The sequence below is a fragment of the Lithobates pipiens genome, unplaced genomic scaffold, assembly GCF_037356315.1.
Source record: "Lithobates pipiens isolate NorthernLeopardFrog02 unplaced genomic scaffold, aLitPip1_a1.2 Scaffold_19, whole genome shotgun sequence".
Lineage (NCBI taxonomy): Eukaryota > Metazoa > Chordata > Amphibia > Anura > Ranidae > Lithobates > Lithobates pipiens.
The window spans coordinates 81,936,127-81,951,821 of record NW_027507764.1 but is presented as its reverse complement, the minus strand read 5'-3'; the positions used below and the strand labels follow the sequence as shown (position 1 = coordinate 81,951,821).

The 15,695-nt window shown below is 44.0% G+C and overlaps 1 protein-coding gene across 9 annotated transcripts in view; it reads right to left on the bottom strand.

The window, feature by feature from the left end:
- The window catches only part of KIAA1217 (KIAA1217 ortholog), a 954,123-nt gene that overhangs the window by 452,934 nt on the left and 485,494 nt on the right, over positions 1-15,695 (bottom strand). For all 9 annotated transcript variants that reach the window (XM_077490971.1, XM_077490980.1, XM_077490973.1 and 6 more), the window contains exon 2: positions 4,886-5,160. In XM_077490971.1, the coding sequence (XP_077347097.1) occupies positions 4,886-5,160 (275 nt within the window). The remainder of the gene's footprint in view (positions 1-4,885; positions 5,161-15,695) is intronic.

The window sequence follows — 15,695 nt, the reverse complement described above, 5'->3', positions numbered from 1 at the left end:
TTTTTTTTTTTTACATTTCAGTTCCTTTTTGTTATATTTAGCAAAAAAATAAAAAACCCAGCAACAATTAAACATCACCAAACGAAAGCTCTATCTGTGTGAAAAAAATCATAAGAATTTGATTTGGGTAAACTGTAGCATGACCGTGCAATTCAAAGAGTGACAGCGCTGAAAGCTGAAAATTGGTCTGGGCAGGAAGGGGGTTTAAATGCCCAGTAAGCAAGAGGTTAAACAATCTTTTGCTCAAAAATGGTCACAACATAGAAAATACCAGTTTAGCCTAATTCTACTGTAATTATCATCAGAACAATGCAGGACTCTTTCGAGGCCCTGTAATTGGAATGAGTAAACTTTAAATCCTTTAACGAGGATCTATTGCAGGGCAAATCTGGTGCCAGCAGCCGAGGTAATTTAAGCTCCAATGGTGTATATTAAAGTTGCTGCAGTTAAAAAGCTCGTAATTGGATCTGGGATTGAGCTGGCGGTCCACCGTGAGGCAAGTTACCGCCTGTCCCAGCCCCTGCCTCTCCACGCATCCCCAATGCTCTTGACTGAGTGTCCGGGGGGGGGGCAAAGAGTTTACTTTGAAAAAATTAGAGTGTTTAAAGCAGGCCGGTCACCCGAATACTTCAGCTAAAAATAATGGAATAGGACTCCGGTTCTGTTTAGTTGTAAAATGTCTTCTCCAAATATGGAAAGGCTTCTTCACAGTAAGAGCTGTGAAAATGTGAAAACATGAAATAGATTCCCTCAAGAGCTGGCTCTGTCCAACTCAGTAGATTGCTTTAAAAAAGCCCTGGATTCATTCCTAAATATACATGATATAACTGGATACTAACATTTTTAGGTACAGTTGATCCAGGGAAAATCTGATTGCCTCTTGGGGGATCAGGAAGGATCTCCCCTTGCTGGAGAAAATGGGATCATGCGTTGCTGGGATTTTTTTGCCTTCCTATGGATCAACTGTGGGTATGGAATTGTGTATATAGGATTTTGTTATGTTTTCCCCTTTTTATTAGTTGAACTAGATGTCTTTTTTCAACCAGAGTGAGGCCCCTTTCACACGGGACGGATCCGTGATGATCCGCCCTGTGAACATCTGTTGCTCAGCGGGGAACCGCTCCTTTGATCCCCGCTGAGCCGGCGGATGACACTGTGCAGGGACTGCCCTGTCAGATCTCCACTCTCCCCTATGGGGGATCGGATGAACACGGACGTCTGTCCGTGTTCATCCGATCCGCTCTGCAGGCGGATAGAAAAATTGGATTTTCCTCCATCTGCAGAATCGGACCATAGTGGAGACAGATGATATCAGGTGTCAGCGGATTTTCATCCGCTGACACTCGCTATCCCATAGGGATGCATGTATGTCCACATTTCATCCGAAAACAGATGGATGAAATACGGTTATACGGTCTGCACGTGTGAAAGGGGCCTAACTAAGTAACGGATTGTTTCTTTTCAAATAAATCGATTTTTTATTAATTACTTCCAGTTTGAGGTAACTCTGATATTCCTCTCCTACATGTAAAAAAAAAAATTTTTTTGCTAGAAAACGACTTATGCCGTGTACAAACGATCGGACTTTCCAGCAGACTTGGTTCCGGCGGACCGGAATCCGTCAGTCAATTCGATCGTGTGTGGGCTCCAGCAGACTTTTTTTCCCCAAAAGTCAGACGGACCTAGAAATATTTTTTTTTTCAAATCTGTCCGACGGACTCAAGTCTGACGGACTAAAAGTCGGGAAAACCATTCGTCTGTGTGCTGGTCCGATGGACTAAATACGATGCAAGGGCAGCTATTGGCTACTGGCTATTGAACTTCCTTGTTTAGTCCCATTTACATCATCACCTTCAAAATGAACAGACTTTTGAATGGACTTAGTCCAGTCGTGTGTGGCCAAGTCCGTTTCGTTCAGAAAGTCTGTCGGGAAGACCGTCGGACCTAGTCGTGTGTACGCGGCATTAGAAACCCTAAACACCACATATATTTTTAAGCAGGCCCTAGAAAATAAAATGGCGGGTGTTGTATATTTTTATGTCACATGATATTTGCACAGCAGATTTTCAAATGCACATTTTTTCGGGAAAAAAAACATGAATTTTAATGCACAAAAGCACAATATAATACCCAATTGTTTGGTACCAAACATGTCACACTTTGAAACTGAGTACACCCTGACACGGTGTCAAACTATGGTACCTAAATAATCTCTATAGTTGATATTTTAAAAGCTTTTTCAGGTTACGAGTTTAGGGTTACACAGGACTTGTTTACATTATGGCACTGCAGTAACACAATGATGTAGTGTGAAAGGGCCCTTAACCACTTGCTGACCAGCCTCCGTCATTATACGGTGGCAGATCAGCTCGTTCCTGTGAACCGCTGTACTGGTATGAGTACATAGCAGGCGTGCACCATCTGCCAGCCACCTGTGATCGCGGGCACGAGAGCCAGGATGGGGATCTGTGTATGTAAACACACATATCCCCGTTCTGACAGGAAAGGAGAGACAGATCTGCTGTTCCTAGTAATTAGAAACAGCGATCTGTCTCCTCCTCCAGTCAGTCCTATCCCCCCACAGTTAGAAACACACATGAAGGAACACTTTTAACCCCTTGATCGCCCCCTAGTGTTAACCCCTTCCCTGCCAGTGGCATTTGCACAGTAATCAATGCATTTTTATATCACTGATCGATGTATAAATGCCAATGGTCCCAAAAAAGTGTAAAATGTGTGTGATCTGTCTGCTGCAATGTCGCAGTCCCGCTAAAAAAATTTTAAGATATCCTCCATTACTAATAAAAAATTATAATAATAAAAATGCCATAAATCTATCCCCTATTTTGTAGATGCTATAACTTTTGCGCAAACCAATCAATATAGGCTTCGTGATTATTTTTTACCAAAAATATGTAGAAGAATACGTATTGATCTAAACTGAGGAAGAGATTTGTCTTTTTAAAAAAAAACTGGGGGATATTTATTGTAGCAAAAAGTAAAAAATATTGTTTTTTTTTCAAAATTGTTGGTCTATTTTTGTTTATAGCGCAAAAAATAAAAAAACGCAGAGGCGATCAAATACAACCCATGCCCATTGGAATGGGCATTGGGGTGCCATGTACAGCACCGTATCACAGTGACACGTTTAACATGCTCTGTAGTAACCTGAGCGGTAACGAATGCTTTACCGCAAAACCACAGTGTGGACCGATCCTAATTGAAACAATGTTTCAGCACAGTAGGTTTCTAAAAGATTATTTTTTTTAGATCTATCCTTATAATCGTATTGTAACCTGTACAGTCTGCATAATAGTGCCGGTTGTCAAATGCCAAATGCAGAATGCCAACACAGCGATAATAAAAAGCATAGGAAAATGAGCAGGAAACCTAACACTGCCTGCACCGTCCTCATAGCAAGTATGGAAATGGAAATGGAAATTGATGGCATGTTTAGAAAAGCTTCTCTAATTCATTTGTCCTCCTGTCAGTAAGACAGAGCTCTTTGCTCATGACTAGACATATGGTTAATCGTTAACACGATCCATTTCTGCCTTTATGTGGTTTATAATAAATTTCGTATTCTCTCTTTTTTTTTTTTTTTTTTTTTACCGTTTGATTTCTTGTGAGACAGAAAAATGTGTTTGTACACAAGTATGTTTAGAGCGGCTAATTTGATTTCACTTAGGTTTTCTGTAGGTAGATGTCCACCCTAATAGCCCTATATATCATAAACAGCAGCCATTCTTTTTGTGAATTAAATATTTGCTTTCACCATCTGTTCATTTTTTTTTTCTAAGCTTCTTTGCAGCCACTTCCTTTCTACTTGCACTACTGCAATGGATGTAGATTATGATAGCAGTGGACCCTGTGTGAGTACTACAATAGTACCTTGGATTGCAAGCATAATTCGTTCCAGAAGAATGCTTGTAATCCAAAGCACTTGTATATCAAAGCGAGTTTCCCCATAAGAGTCAATGGAAACTCAGATAATTAGTTCCAGTGTCACTACTAGTGTATGCAGTACCGCATGTGGCCAGAGGTGGAGGGGGCGCCAGAGACACTTGGAAACACTCAGAGACGCTTGGCGTGTCTCCAAGTGCCACATGCGGTACTGCACACCCTAGAGGCTTGAATCCTGCTCGTCTTGCGAGACAACGCTTGCAAATCGAGTCAGGAGTAAAAAAAATAAAAACAGTTCGTATTGTTGAAACGCTCGTATATCGCATTACTCGCAATCTGAGGTTTTACTGTTTATGCTTTTATGTCTAAATCATTAACCATATCCCTGATATTGCATTTGGTAAAATGCCCATCTAAGAGTTTATTTTATATTATCGACACTTCCCGTTGACACCACCGATTGTGGAAGGGAATTCCACATCCTTACAGTGACGAACCCCTTACGCAGTTGGGTGGGTTCATTCCCCACACTTCCTCACTGTCTAGTCGTGCTGGCACCTCTTCCACGTTGCGCCTGTAATGTGATGGGGCACAGCATGAAGGACGTCACACAGCACTGAAAGTTTGAGCTGTCACCAAACGGCAATGAGGGGGCAGGGTTATACATTCCCTGCTTCCCCTTACTAGCTACAGGCAGCTGACAGGTGAGGCATACTACAATCTCCACGTTGAACCCGGTAAAATAAAGCACAGTCTGCCTTCCCCTTGGGGATCCCTGTTTTTCCAGCGAGAAACAATAAGGAATCTGCTTTTACTATTGCAAGGGACAAGAACGCTCACCCTTGGTGATATCATTATCACACAAGGAATGCCCCTCTTATAATTCTTTAGTTATAGGTCCCAGATATTAATATTGATGTCCTTAGACAATAAAGACGAGTCATTGGAAGAGTCATTGTGCCTAGAAGCTGCATTGTCCTACCTGTTCTCTTAGGCGCTCCTGGTGACCCATTATTGCTGTGGCATGATGAGGGTATTTGTATTTCAGATGCTCCAGAAATGCCTCCCTTTTCCGATCCATGTCGGAGGTCTGCATTCCCAGGATTTCTTTTGAACTGCGGGGCCCACCTACTGTGTGTCTCCGAGGAATATTCCGTACAGCTTTAGGTGGGATGTTTCCATTAGACAGGTTCTCTTTAGACTGGCGACATTCTGTTTCATCTAATGAGCCGCTAAATGAACTGTTTTTCGTCTGACCTGAAAAATATGTAAAACATGACATCACATTAGCGGGCAGTATGCAAACCTTTATATGGCTATGTAAAAGGCTCCCAGACATCATAAAAGGAGGTGATAATTGCATTTTATAAACATATTTATTTAGCAGCTTGTGCATTTTTTTCAGTTTACTTGTCAAACCCTGTTCTGTTATATTCTCAAAATACAGTTTGGCATTAAACACAAATGCAATCTTTTATTATACTGCACCCTGCCAATACTTGGATGTGATGGCTGCATTTGTTTTCTTTTTTAGGCTTTCTTCTATTTTCAGCTAGTGATCTTGCCTATAAGTCAGTTGTCTTTTTTAAAAGAACAAGCTGTTCTGCAGTTGTAGCGGTTACAGAAATGAGACAAATCATTTATCACTGACAGGGGTAGTTACAATCAGGGCCGTCTTTAATATTGACTGGACCCTGGGCAAACATTTTCTTGGGCCCCCTCTTTCATGCAATATCGCTCTCCACATGCTTTGAGACATACACTAAATAGTAGCTAGACTCAAAACCAGTTTATTGAAACAGATCAGGCAGCGACTGGTTGTGAGAGGTTACAGTGTATCATTACCTCTCTCTGACTGGCTGCTAGAGGTTACAGCACACATTAAGGCTCACTGTTAATTTCTTGAGGTTACAACACATGACTTCTGCTTGTTGATTGGTTGATAGAGATTACTGTACATCAATACTTCTCACTTATTGATTTCTAGAGGTTACTGAACATCTATACCACTCACTAATTGGTTGTTAGAAGTTACTGCACATTATTACTGCTCACTGATTGTTTGCTAAAGGTCTAACATCATCTCCTCATTGCCTGTGTATTCACGTGCACCAGAATTCAGGGTGCTGTTTTATTTTTAAGATGGGTTACACCTTGAATTGGCTTGCTTTTGCAGAACAGGCTGATGTTAGGCTTAATGACCACAGTTGTAGGCAGGACTTTAAAGCATGTTCCTTTGCCTCCCCAGTGGGCAGCATTCAGCAGAAGAGATGGTGGATAGGACCTCAGAGGGACATGATATACTTATGAATGCTGCCTCTATTTCCATATCAATGCAGCAGTCCACGACTATTTACATATTATTGCCACCACTATTTACATATCAATGCAGGTTATTTACATGTAAACACAGGGTCTGCAGATGAGTCATCTGAACATGGCAATAGGGCAGAGCTGGGCAGCAGCAACAGAAGTTTACACTGAAATATCGGGACACAGCACAGGACTAAAACTTCAATGGATAAGGGACTTTAAACTGGGATAGTGGGCAAGTATGAGGCAGCTGCTTTGGGCCCCACTACAATGATGGGGCCCAGGGCAGCTGCCCCTTTTGCCCTGCCTTAAAAACGGTCCTGGCTACAATGATCAGCTTTTACTTATTTACCGTATTTTTCGGACTATAAGATGCACTTTTTTCCCACAGAAATATGGGGGAAAATGTGCCTGCGTCTTATGGTGCGAATATACGATTGGCGCCGCGATCTGGAGCGTTCCGCGGCCTCGGCCTTAGGAAAGGTCGCAGCTTCGACCTAGCTCCGGAGCAGTGGCCATCTTGGTGCACCCACCATTTGCAATGTGATTGCTCCGTCAAATGACGGAGCGATCACTTGTAAACAAACCGGCATCATGATAATGCCGGTTCTTCTCCCCTCTGTGTACAGATCTGTACAGTGGATGGGAGAGATCGGATGGCAGCAGCTCCGTGGGCTGCATATGTAGTGCCCACAGCGCTGCTCTGTGACAAGTGCAGTCACAGCCATCCCTCCATACCCTGCCAATACTGTGCCGTACCCTGCCAATATTCTGCAATACCCTGCCAATACTCTGCCATACCCTGTCAATACTCTGCCATACCCTGCCAATACTCTGCAATACCAAGCAATACCCTGTGAATACTCTGCAATACTCTGCCATACCCAGCCAATACTCTGCCATACCCAGCCAATACTCTGCAATACCCTGCCAATACTTTCTATGGCATGGTCACTCTGCATTTTCTATGGTAATGGTCACTCTGCATTTCATAGGCACTGGAAAATATTTTAGTACACCATTTGGTTCAGAATATTTTTTTTCTTGTTTTCAACCTCTAAAACATAGGTGTGTCTTATGGTCAGGTGCGTCTTATGGAGTGAAAAATACGGTATGTAAAACCTTTATCTCGAAAGGAACAAAGCTGTCTGCTGGAACTGCTTATAAAGTATTAGCTGAAGTCTGGCTTAAATTTGTACATGTATCTAGGTCTTCTAGTCCATCTAATGCTGCGCACACAGGATCGGACTTTCCGGCAGACTAGGTCCGACCGGAATCCGTCGGACAATTCAAACGTGTGTGGGCTCCAGCGGACTTTTTTTCCCAAAAGTCCGGCGGACCTAGAAATAAAACCTGTTTTAAATCTGTCCGACGGACTCGGCTTTCTAGCGTGCAAACCGTTCGTCTGTGTGCTGGTCCAACGTACCAAATACGACACAAGGTTAGCTATTGGCTACTGGCTATTGAACTTCCTTGTTGAGTCCCATTTACGTCATCACGTTCAAAACGAACAGACTTTGAACGCACTTAGTCCGGTCGTGTGTTGCCAAGTCCGTTCGTTCAGCAAATCCGTCGGACCTCCACTGAAAGTCCGTCGGGAAGACCGTCAGACTTAGTCCGTTGAAAAGTCTGGTCGTGTGTACGCGGCATAACACTGCCCTCCCTCCAGACTGCCCTCCCTCCAGACTGAGAATGCTGCTGTCCAAAGGTGCCCCCGGTGCTCTTTCATCCAGAGTGCCAGATCAACAGGTGAAAACTAATGCAGCCATCATATCTAATGATTGGTAAGCTGCGATATATTACTTTTGGTTTTGCGTTTAATACAGCTTTAATAGGTCAATGTTCCTATTTTTGAACGTAGAAATTTGTAAACCCTTTATCCTAAAGACAGATGCTGAGACTGTATAGACTAAGGATCCACAGGCTGGAAATGGAGTCAGGAAAGCACAGACAGACCTACATCCACAGGGAGAGTAGACTGTACCATTACTGTGATCAGGGGGCCCGCAAAAACGTCCACTTCCCGCTATAGTGCCCCAAGTACTCATCAGTGAAGGACACCTATTTCCAGAGCTTCTCATCCAAGATTTCACCCCCATAAAAGAGAAGAGGAAGCTCCATCTTCTACTAGAACAAGAGGAGCCATCAGGGAAAACAGCTGCACAATATGCATAGCTCCCAACTGTCCCTGATTTGGAACAAAGTCCCTCTTTCCCTCTTTCCTCTTCATTTGTCCCTCATTTTGATCTTATCTATATAGTTGTATATAAAATACACAATTTATCTTTCAAAAATTTTTTCCCAATGCTAAACCTTTCATCCAATTTCAAATTGTTGCATTTGTAACTTTCAAAAACCAGTATAAAGAACTAATAGTGGTAAAAAAAAACAAAAACAAAAAAAACACTTATGGGTTTAATTAATCATTTTTTTGTATAATCTTCTTTTAAGGGGGCGTGCCAGGGGGCGTGTCCTATGCCTACACACTTTTGCTAATAGGTGTCCCTCATTCCCATTTCAAAAAATTTGAAGGTATGAATACATTACAATATGTAATAGACTGAGAAGGACATGAGAAATTGTGGACCTATATATGCCCTCCCTGGATTCACCTTCTAAGGCCCTGGTGCCCAAACTGCATGCCTTTGGTGTTTGCAGTGGGGCCCTCAGACCCAACAGTGAGGACCGGGAGTTTTCATTTGTAATTGGTCCTTAATAGCTGTAATCTCTACTTTTTTCATATAGCATGTCCCCAGACTTTGACAACTTGACTCCAGTCTCCAACAACTCCTGAAGCACAGTCTATGCCCCTGTACACACGGTCGTAGATTTCCACAACCAAATCTGTCGGATTCTGCCCGTCGGATTTTGCCCGTCGGATTTTGTCCGTCGGATCTTGTCCGAAACTGTTGCATACACACGGTCGGACAAAAAATCCGATCTTTCAGAACGTGATGACGTAATTTCGTTACGATGGGACTACATTCAGGCTAGTAGCCAATAGCTTTGATGTAGGAATTTTATCTGAGCATGTGTGGCACTTGGTCCGATGAAAATGCTCTACACATGATCGGATTAGGTCCGTCCGGCCCAGTTGGTCGGGAAATATTTCCAACATGTTGGAAAATTGGGTCGGACGGAGATTCGGACGGAATCAGTCCGATGCATACCACACACAGTCGGATTATCTGACGACACGGTCCGATAAGACTCATTCCGACAGATTCTCCGACCGTGTGTACAAGGGCTAAGACCATCTCATCTTGTAAATCTTCAGTCTTGGACAATCTTTTGTAGCAATACATATAATAAATATTGTATGCAGCCCTTTGGTGACATCATGGCTTGCATTTGAGGCCCCGTATATCTTGCAAGTTGACAACCACTAAGGCCTCCATTATTCTATTGCTTAAGCTAGCATACACTGCTCAAATTTCAGCACGTTCCTGCTGAATCACCACCCAACTTCACAAAATTAATTTAAAATAATGAAAAACATTGGCCAAACAGTCATTGATGAAGTCATTGTTCAGGTATTCATGTAACCAATTGTCTCACGACTGCTAAATACAATAGTCAGCAGTGGAGATCCCTTGATCTATTCTAAGATGTTTAGTGTAAATTAAAAAATCTGTTGATTTTCTCCACTTGGGACTGTGCAACTTTCTATCCACTTTATATGATCTTCTACCCCTCCAATCCAACCCATAATAATTCCTAAATTGCTTCTGCAATGCTAAAATGGTCTGTTCCTGGTGCCTGATCTAATAAAGCCTGTTTGAATTCAACTGAGAGAAAGAGAAATTGCTACCGGTAGCTCTTCTACCAGAGGCTATATGATATGGTAATGGTGGCCTCCCAGTTCTTATTTGATTTTCCCTCCAGGAATCATATCATTGTGGATAAAAATGAATGGTGCAGCTCCAAAAATGTGCAAAAGAACACGGCGTGGCAACATTGCTTGGTGTCGCCCAGGTGAAAGCATGACCTAAGATTTCACATAGCTGCCAACTCTGGAGGAACCTTACCTGGTGAACTTCAACCAATCACAAAAAGTCATATAGCCCCAAAAACAGATATATCTCTTTCATTCTACTGCAGACATTCACAGAAGGAGTGAATCTTATTGGTTATTTAGACCAGCATTCCTCAACCCTTTAAAAGTATGCAAAGTCTTGGGTCACCACAGTCTAAAATGTAAAAAATTTAAAAGTTACCTATCATGGGAAACCTGAGCCAAACACAATGCACACAACCACCTTGATGAAACTGACATCACAGTCCCTCCTTCTATCACATTACAGTCCCCCATTCATCACATCACAGTCCCCCATTCATCACATCACAGTCCCGACTCTATCACATCAGTCCCCCTTCATCATCCCTCGGTCCCCCCTTCATCATATCCCAGTCCCCCCTCTATCACATCAGTCTCCCCTTCATCACATCACAGTCCCCCCTTCATCATATCCCAGTCCCCCCTTCATCATATGTCAGTCCCCCCTTCATCATATCTCAATCCCCCTTCATTATATCTCAGTCCCCCTTCATCATATCCCAGTCCCCCCTCTATCACACCAGTCTTCCCTTCATCAGATCACAGTCCCCCCTTCATCATATCCCAGTCCCCCCTTCATCATATCTCAATCCCCCTTCATCATATCCCAGTCCCCCCTTCATCATATCTCAGTCCCCCTTCATCATATTTCAGTCCCCCCTTCATCACATCTCAGTCCCCCCTTCATCACATCTCAGTCCCCTCTTCATCACATCTCAGGCCCCTCTTCATCATATCACAGCCCCCCTTCATCACATCACAGTCCCCCCTCTATCACATCAGTCCCCCTTCATCATCCCTCAGTCCCCCCTTCATCATATCCCAGTCCCCCCTCTATCACATCAGTCTCCCCTTCATCACATCACAGTCCCCCCTTCATCATATCCCAGTCCCCCCTTCATCATATGTCAGTCCCCCCTTCATCATATCTAAATCCCCCTTCATTATATCTCAGTCCCCCTTCATCATATCCCAGTCCCCCCTCTATCACATCAATCTTCCCTTCATCAGATCACAGTCCCCCCTTCATAATATCCCAGTCCCCCCTTCATCATATCTCAATCCCCCCTTCATCATATCCCAGTCCCCCCTTCATCATATCTCAGTCCCCCTTCATCATATTTCAGTCCCCCTTCATCATATCCCAGTCCCCCCTTCATCATATCTCAGTCCCCCCTTCATCATATCCCAGTCCCCCCTTCATCATATCTCAGTCCCCCCTTCATCACATCTCAGTCCCCCCTTCATCACATCTCAGGCCCCTCTTCATCATATCACAGCCCCCCTTCATCACATCACAGTCTCCCCTCCATCGTATCTCAGTCCCCCTTCATCACATGACAGTTACCTCTTCATCACATCACAGTCCCCCATTCATCACATCACACTCCCCCTTTATAATATCACAGTCCCCTCTTCATCACATCACACTTCCCCCTTCATCATATCTCAGTCCTCCCTTCATCCCATCACAGTCCCCTGTTTATCACATCACAGTCCCCCCTCCATCAAATGATAGATCCTCTCCATCATATCAGAGTCCCCTCTTCATCACCCCCCCTCAATCACATCACAGTCCCCCCTCCCTCAAATGATAGATCCCCTCCATCACATCAGAGTCCCCTCTTCATCACACTCCAATCCCTACCCCCCCCCCCCCCCCCCCCCCCATCACATCACTGTCCACTCGTCATCACATTAAAGGTCCCTATATCACATCAGATCAGTCCCCCCCTATATACATGAAAGCCCCACCATATCATCAGAGTATCCTCATAATATCAGAGTCCCCCAACAAAGTGTCCCTTTTTCCTATCAGAGCCTTTCTTCATAGCTCTAGAAGTATGGCAGATGTCGGGTAGAGGTCGGGCAGAGGTGCACGTCTGTCCTCTCCTTAATTCTAGAGGCGGCCCTGCATGCTGCTTGTTTTGGATCACTGTCATTCATTGCCCGGATGCACCATAGCAACGAATGACACTGCTCATCCTGGCCATAGACCAGACCTTCATTTGTTGTTATAGTGCTGCCAACCATCTCATCCGCACTATGGCAACCCATTACATGATGTGAGAATACGGGGCAAACTATATTTGCGGCACCCCAGCAGAACCCAAACAGCACCCCGGATGGAAAAATGCTGATCTAGACAAACAGCATATCAAGCATTTGAATAAATCGGGCCTATTAGTTTTATCATTATTAATAGCATTCTAATTTTCTGGTATTATATTTTAATGACTTACATGTGCCTTCATAAACGTTTTTATTAAATGGGAACTTTTATTACTACTATTATTATTGTTTTCCTATACAGTATTCGTTTTTTGCTGACTTGTTGCTTTTGTACCTTCCTACACGCTCATTATTTTTGCATTGTACTTTCCATAGCAGACCCCAGCCGTAAGGAATCCCTGGAATGTGCTGGGAGATTTTAGCTGACGTTTCCTGCAGTGACAATCCTCAGTCACTTAATTATGTGGAAAATCAGGGAACAGATCAGCCGACTGTGAAGGAAATATCACATGGAAGTCTCAGCATGTCTATTAGCCGAGCCGTGTGCGAGGGGCGGCTTTGCTGATTTGCTGTGAGATTTGCAGCTGCTGTGAATAGTAAAGGATGGGGGGCGGACACTAAACCTCGTACACACAATACGATTGTTGGCAGCGAATTGTCTGTTCACAGACTGTTGTCCTAAAATATGACCGGTAGTACGCGCCTCCTGACAATTGCTGTCCAACTTTCGGCCAACAAATGTTGGATGGCAGGCTAGTAAATTTTCGGCGGACAACGGTCTGATGTCTGATTTTTGTATGGCCAGTACACAAGTCCGTCACACAGAAGTCGAAAGTATAAACACGCATGCTCAGAATCAATGCTCACCACCAATTAGCAGAAGGGGCTCAAAGGGTGGCGCTCAAGAGCTGAAATTCCTCATAGTACGTCACTACATTTGTGTTTGTGGCACGACAATTGTGTCATGCAACATGTTATACTTACCTCCACTGTGCAGCTCGTTTTGCACAGAGTGGCCCCGAACCTGCTCTTCTGGGTTCCCTCAGCGGCTGTCTCGGCTTCCTCCCGCAGGTACTTCTCACGTTCATGCGAGCTCCCTCGCATGGTGAGAAGCATCTGCGGGCGCGCTCCCGTGATACAGCCGGCGGCTATAGCCGCTCGCTGTATCACACGGCCCCGCCCCCCGGCGCTCCGCATCAGTGGATGTGATTGACAGCAGCGCGAGCCAATGGCTGCGCTGCTTTCCATCCACCCACTCCAGCCAATCAGCGGCCAGGCTGAGCGGTGAAGAGGACGGTGGGGGCGAGCGCGGGATTTTAGGTCAGGTAAGTAAAACGGGGGTGTAAGGATTAAGGTATATGTTGAAACAAAATGGTTGACCTTATGTCTTACTAATTACTTGTATTTCTCTCTGTAAAATAAGGATTCGTCATCTATTGTCACGTACTCATCAAGAAGAGGCCGCATCAGCCCTAAAAAGCAGTCTACGCCCAGAAGATTGTCTTATCAGCTGATAACACCCGGAGAATTGTCTTTCCTTTGCAAAAATGTTGTTTTTTTTACATTTGCTGATGTTTGCCCTTTTCTGTCTATAAAAGATGTAATAAAGAAGCCTCAGAGCCACAGTCAGTCAGAGACAGTCAGAGTTAACGACGGACTTCTGAGCAGAAATACTGAATAATATCTCCGTGTCTCTTTGCTCAGATAAGAACTCTAACTAACAATTGGGAAACGGTAACATAACCTGACAAATAGGTGACTTGTTGAGGTCACACCTAACATTTCTGGCGCCGCGAACACGGACTCGCTGAAGAAACTACAAGAGGCGAACGAACATAAGGACGGAACGAAATGGTCGGGCACATCAAAGAACCACAGACAAATCCTGCGCAGGTAAGAAAAGCTTTATTTTCTTATAAACTCTGTGCTTCTTAGATTTGTGCCCACCTGATCTGTCTGAATTGTTCTTCAGGTAAACACCAACCTCTGTAGTAAGCGGGTCTTGAACTTAATATTTTGGCTTATGTTACCGTTGTTTCTTGTCTGTCTACTTGTCATCTGTTGTGAATGAGATAAGCTCTGTTTGTATGGTGTGAATTGAAACATATATCATCCCAATGGGTAACGGAATGCGCCCTTAACTCGTAAGAGTACTTTGGGGGTCCGACACTTAAGTTTGATATACGCTTTTTGATTCATGAGCCTAAAAACGGGTTGAAAGTATAAGTCCTGACTGCCTCGATAAAGCAGGAATAAGAAACGAATGCTGAGAGATTCCATGGTAATGGGACGGAAATAAGGTCTCCACAAAGTCCCGGAGACCTAGTCATATGTGTTTGGCCACCAAAAGGGAATGCTTGTATATGTTGTAGCCGTCAGTCTGGTCATAATATTTGTCAGTTGGCTAGCATATAAGGTAATTCGATTTCAGAAATCTCATCTAGGAGAGGTTTTTAGTATTTTGGCACCCTAGGAGGAGAAGGCAACGAGACACTTAGTAAGTGATCCAAACGCCACCTAGGCAGGACTGTCAAAATGGGCCAGACACATGGTAAACCCCAGGAGGAATCTCAGAAATGTTATGCTGTTAAAGACATAATTACAATGTTGTATGGGAAGGATAAGGCACAGGGCACAAATAGGATTCTCAAGAAATTGGGGATGGATGGAGAAAATGGATTAAGTGTAGAAGGTTGGGAAGAAATAAAGAAAGACAGACAGGGAGAGATATTGCAGAACAGATGGGTATCACAAATGCAATGTTTAATTAAGGTTTCCAACAGGGCTGAAGAGGAGGGATGGGAGTATTGTCAGGAAAAGGGTGGATGGGATATGAAGGTCCGACGCAAAAGTCTTCCTTCTGCTCCCGGCGATAGGGTAAATACGGGAGATACTCCACCTCCTTATAACACTACCACACCAGGTAATGAAAGACCAAAACTTTATCCTTCCTTAAGAGGAAGAGGATGGGTATGCCGAGTATGCGGTATCCAGAACCCAGACTGGGCACAGGAATGTGTGCATTGCGGCGCTCAAAGACCAGAGCCCCTAGCTCCAGTCCATAGTCGGACTAGGGTAATACAAGTAAATAATCCAAATGCGGGTCAAGCAGGACAGCCACCTACAGTGACCCGACAAGTCGTTCTGAGGACATGGGCACCTTGGTCGGCTGACACTCTTATGGCATTAATACAGAATGCTCCTGATCCCGTAGCAAAACCTGCCGCATTCTGTAGATTCGTGACACAATTACTAGACACACATGAAGCAACTTGGCAAGATGGGGAAGATTTGTGTAGACATAAAATGACACTAACGATGTTTAATCAATTTATGAATGAAATTGCTCCACATAGACCACAAGGGGATCCAGCGGCAGATCCACCAGGAGTACATCCTCGTCATATAG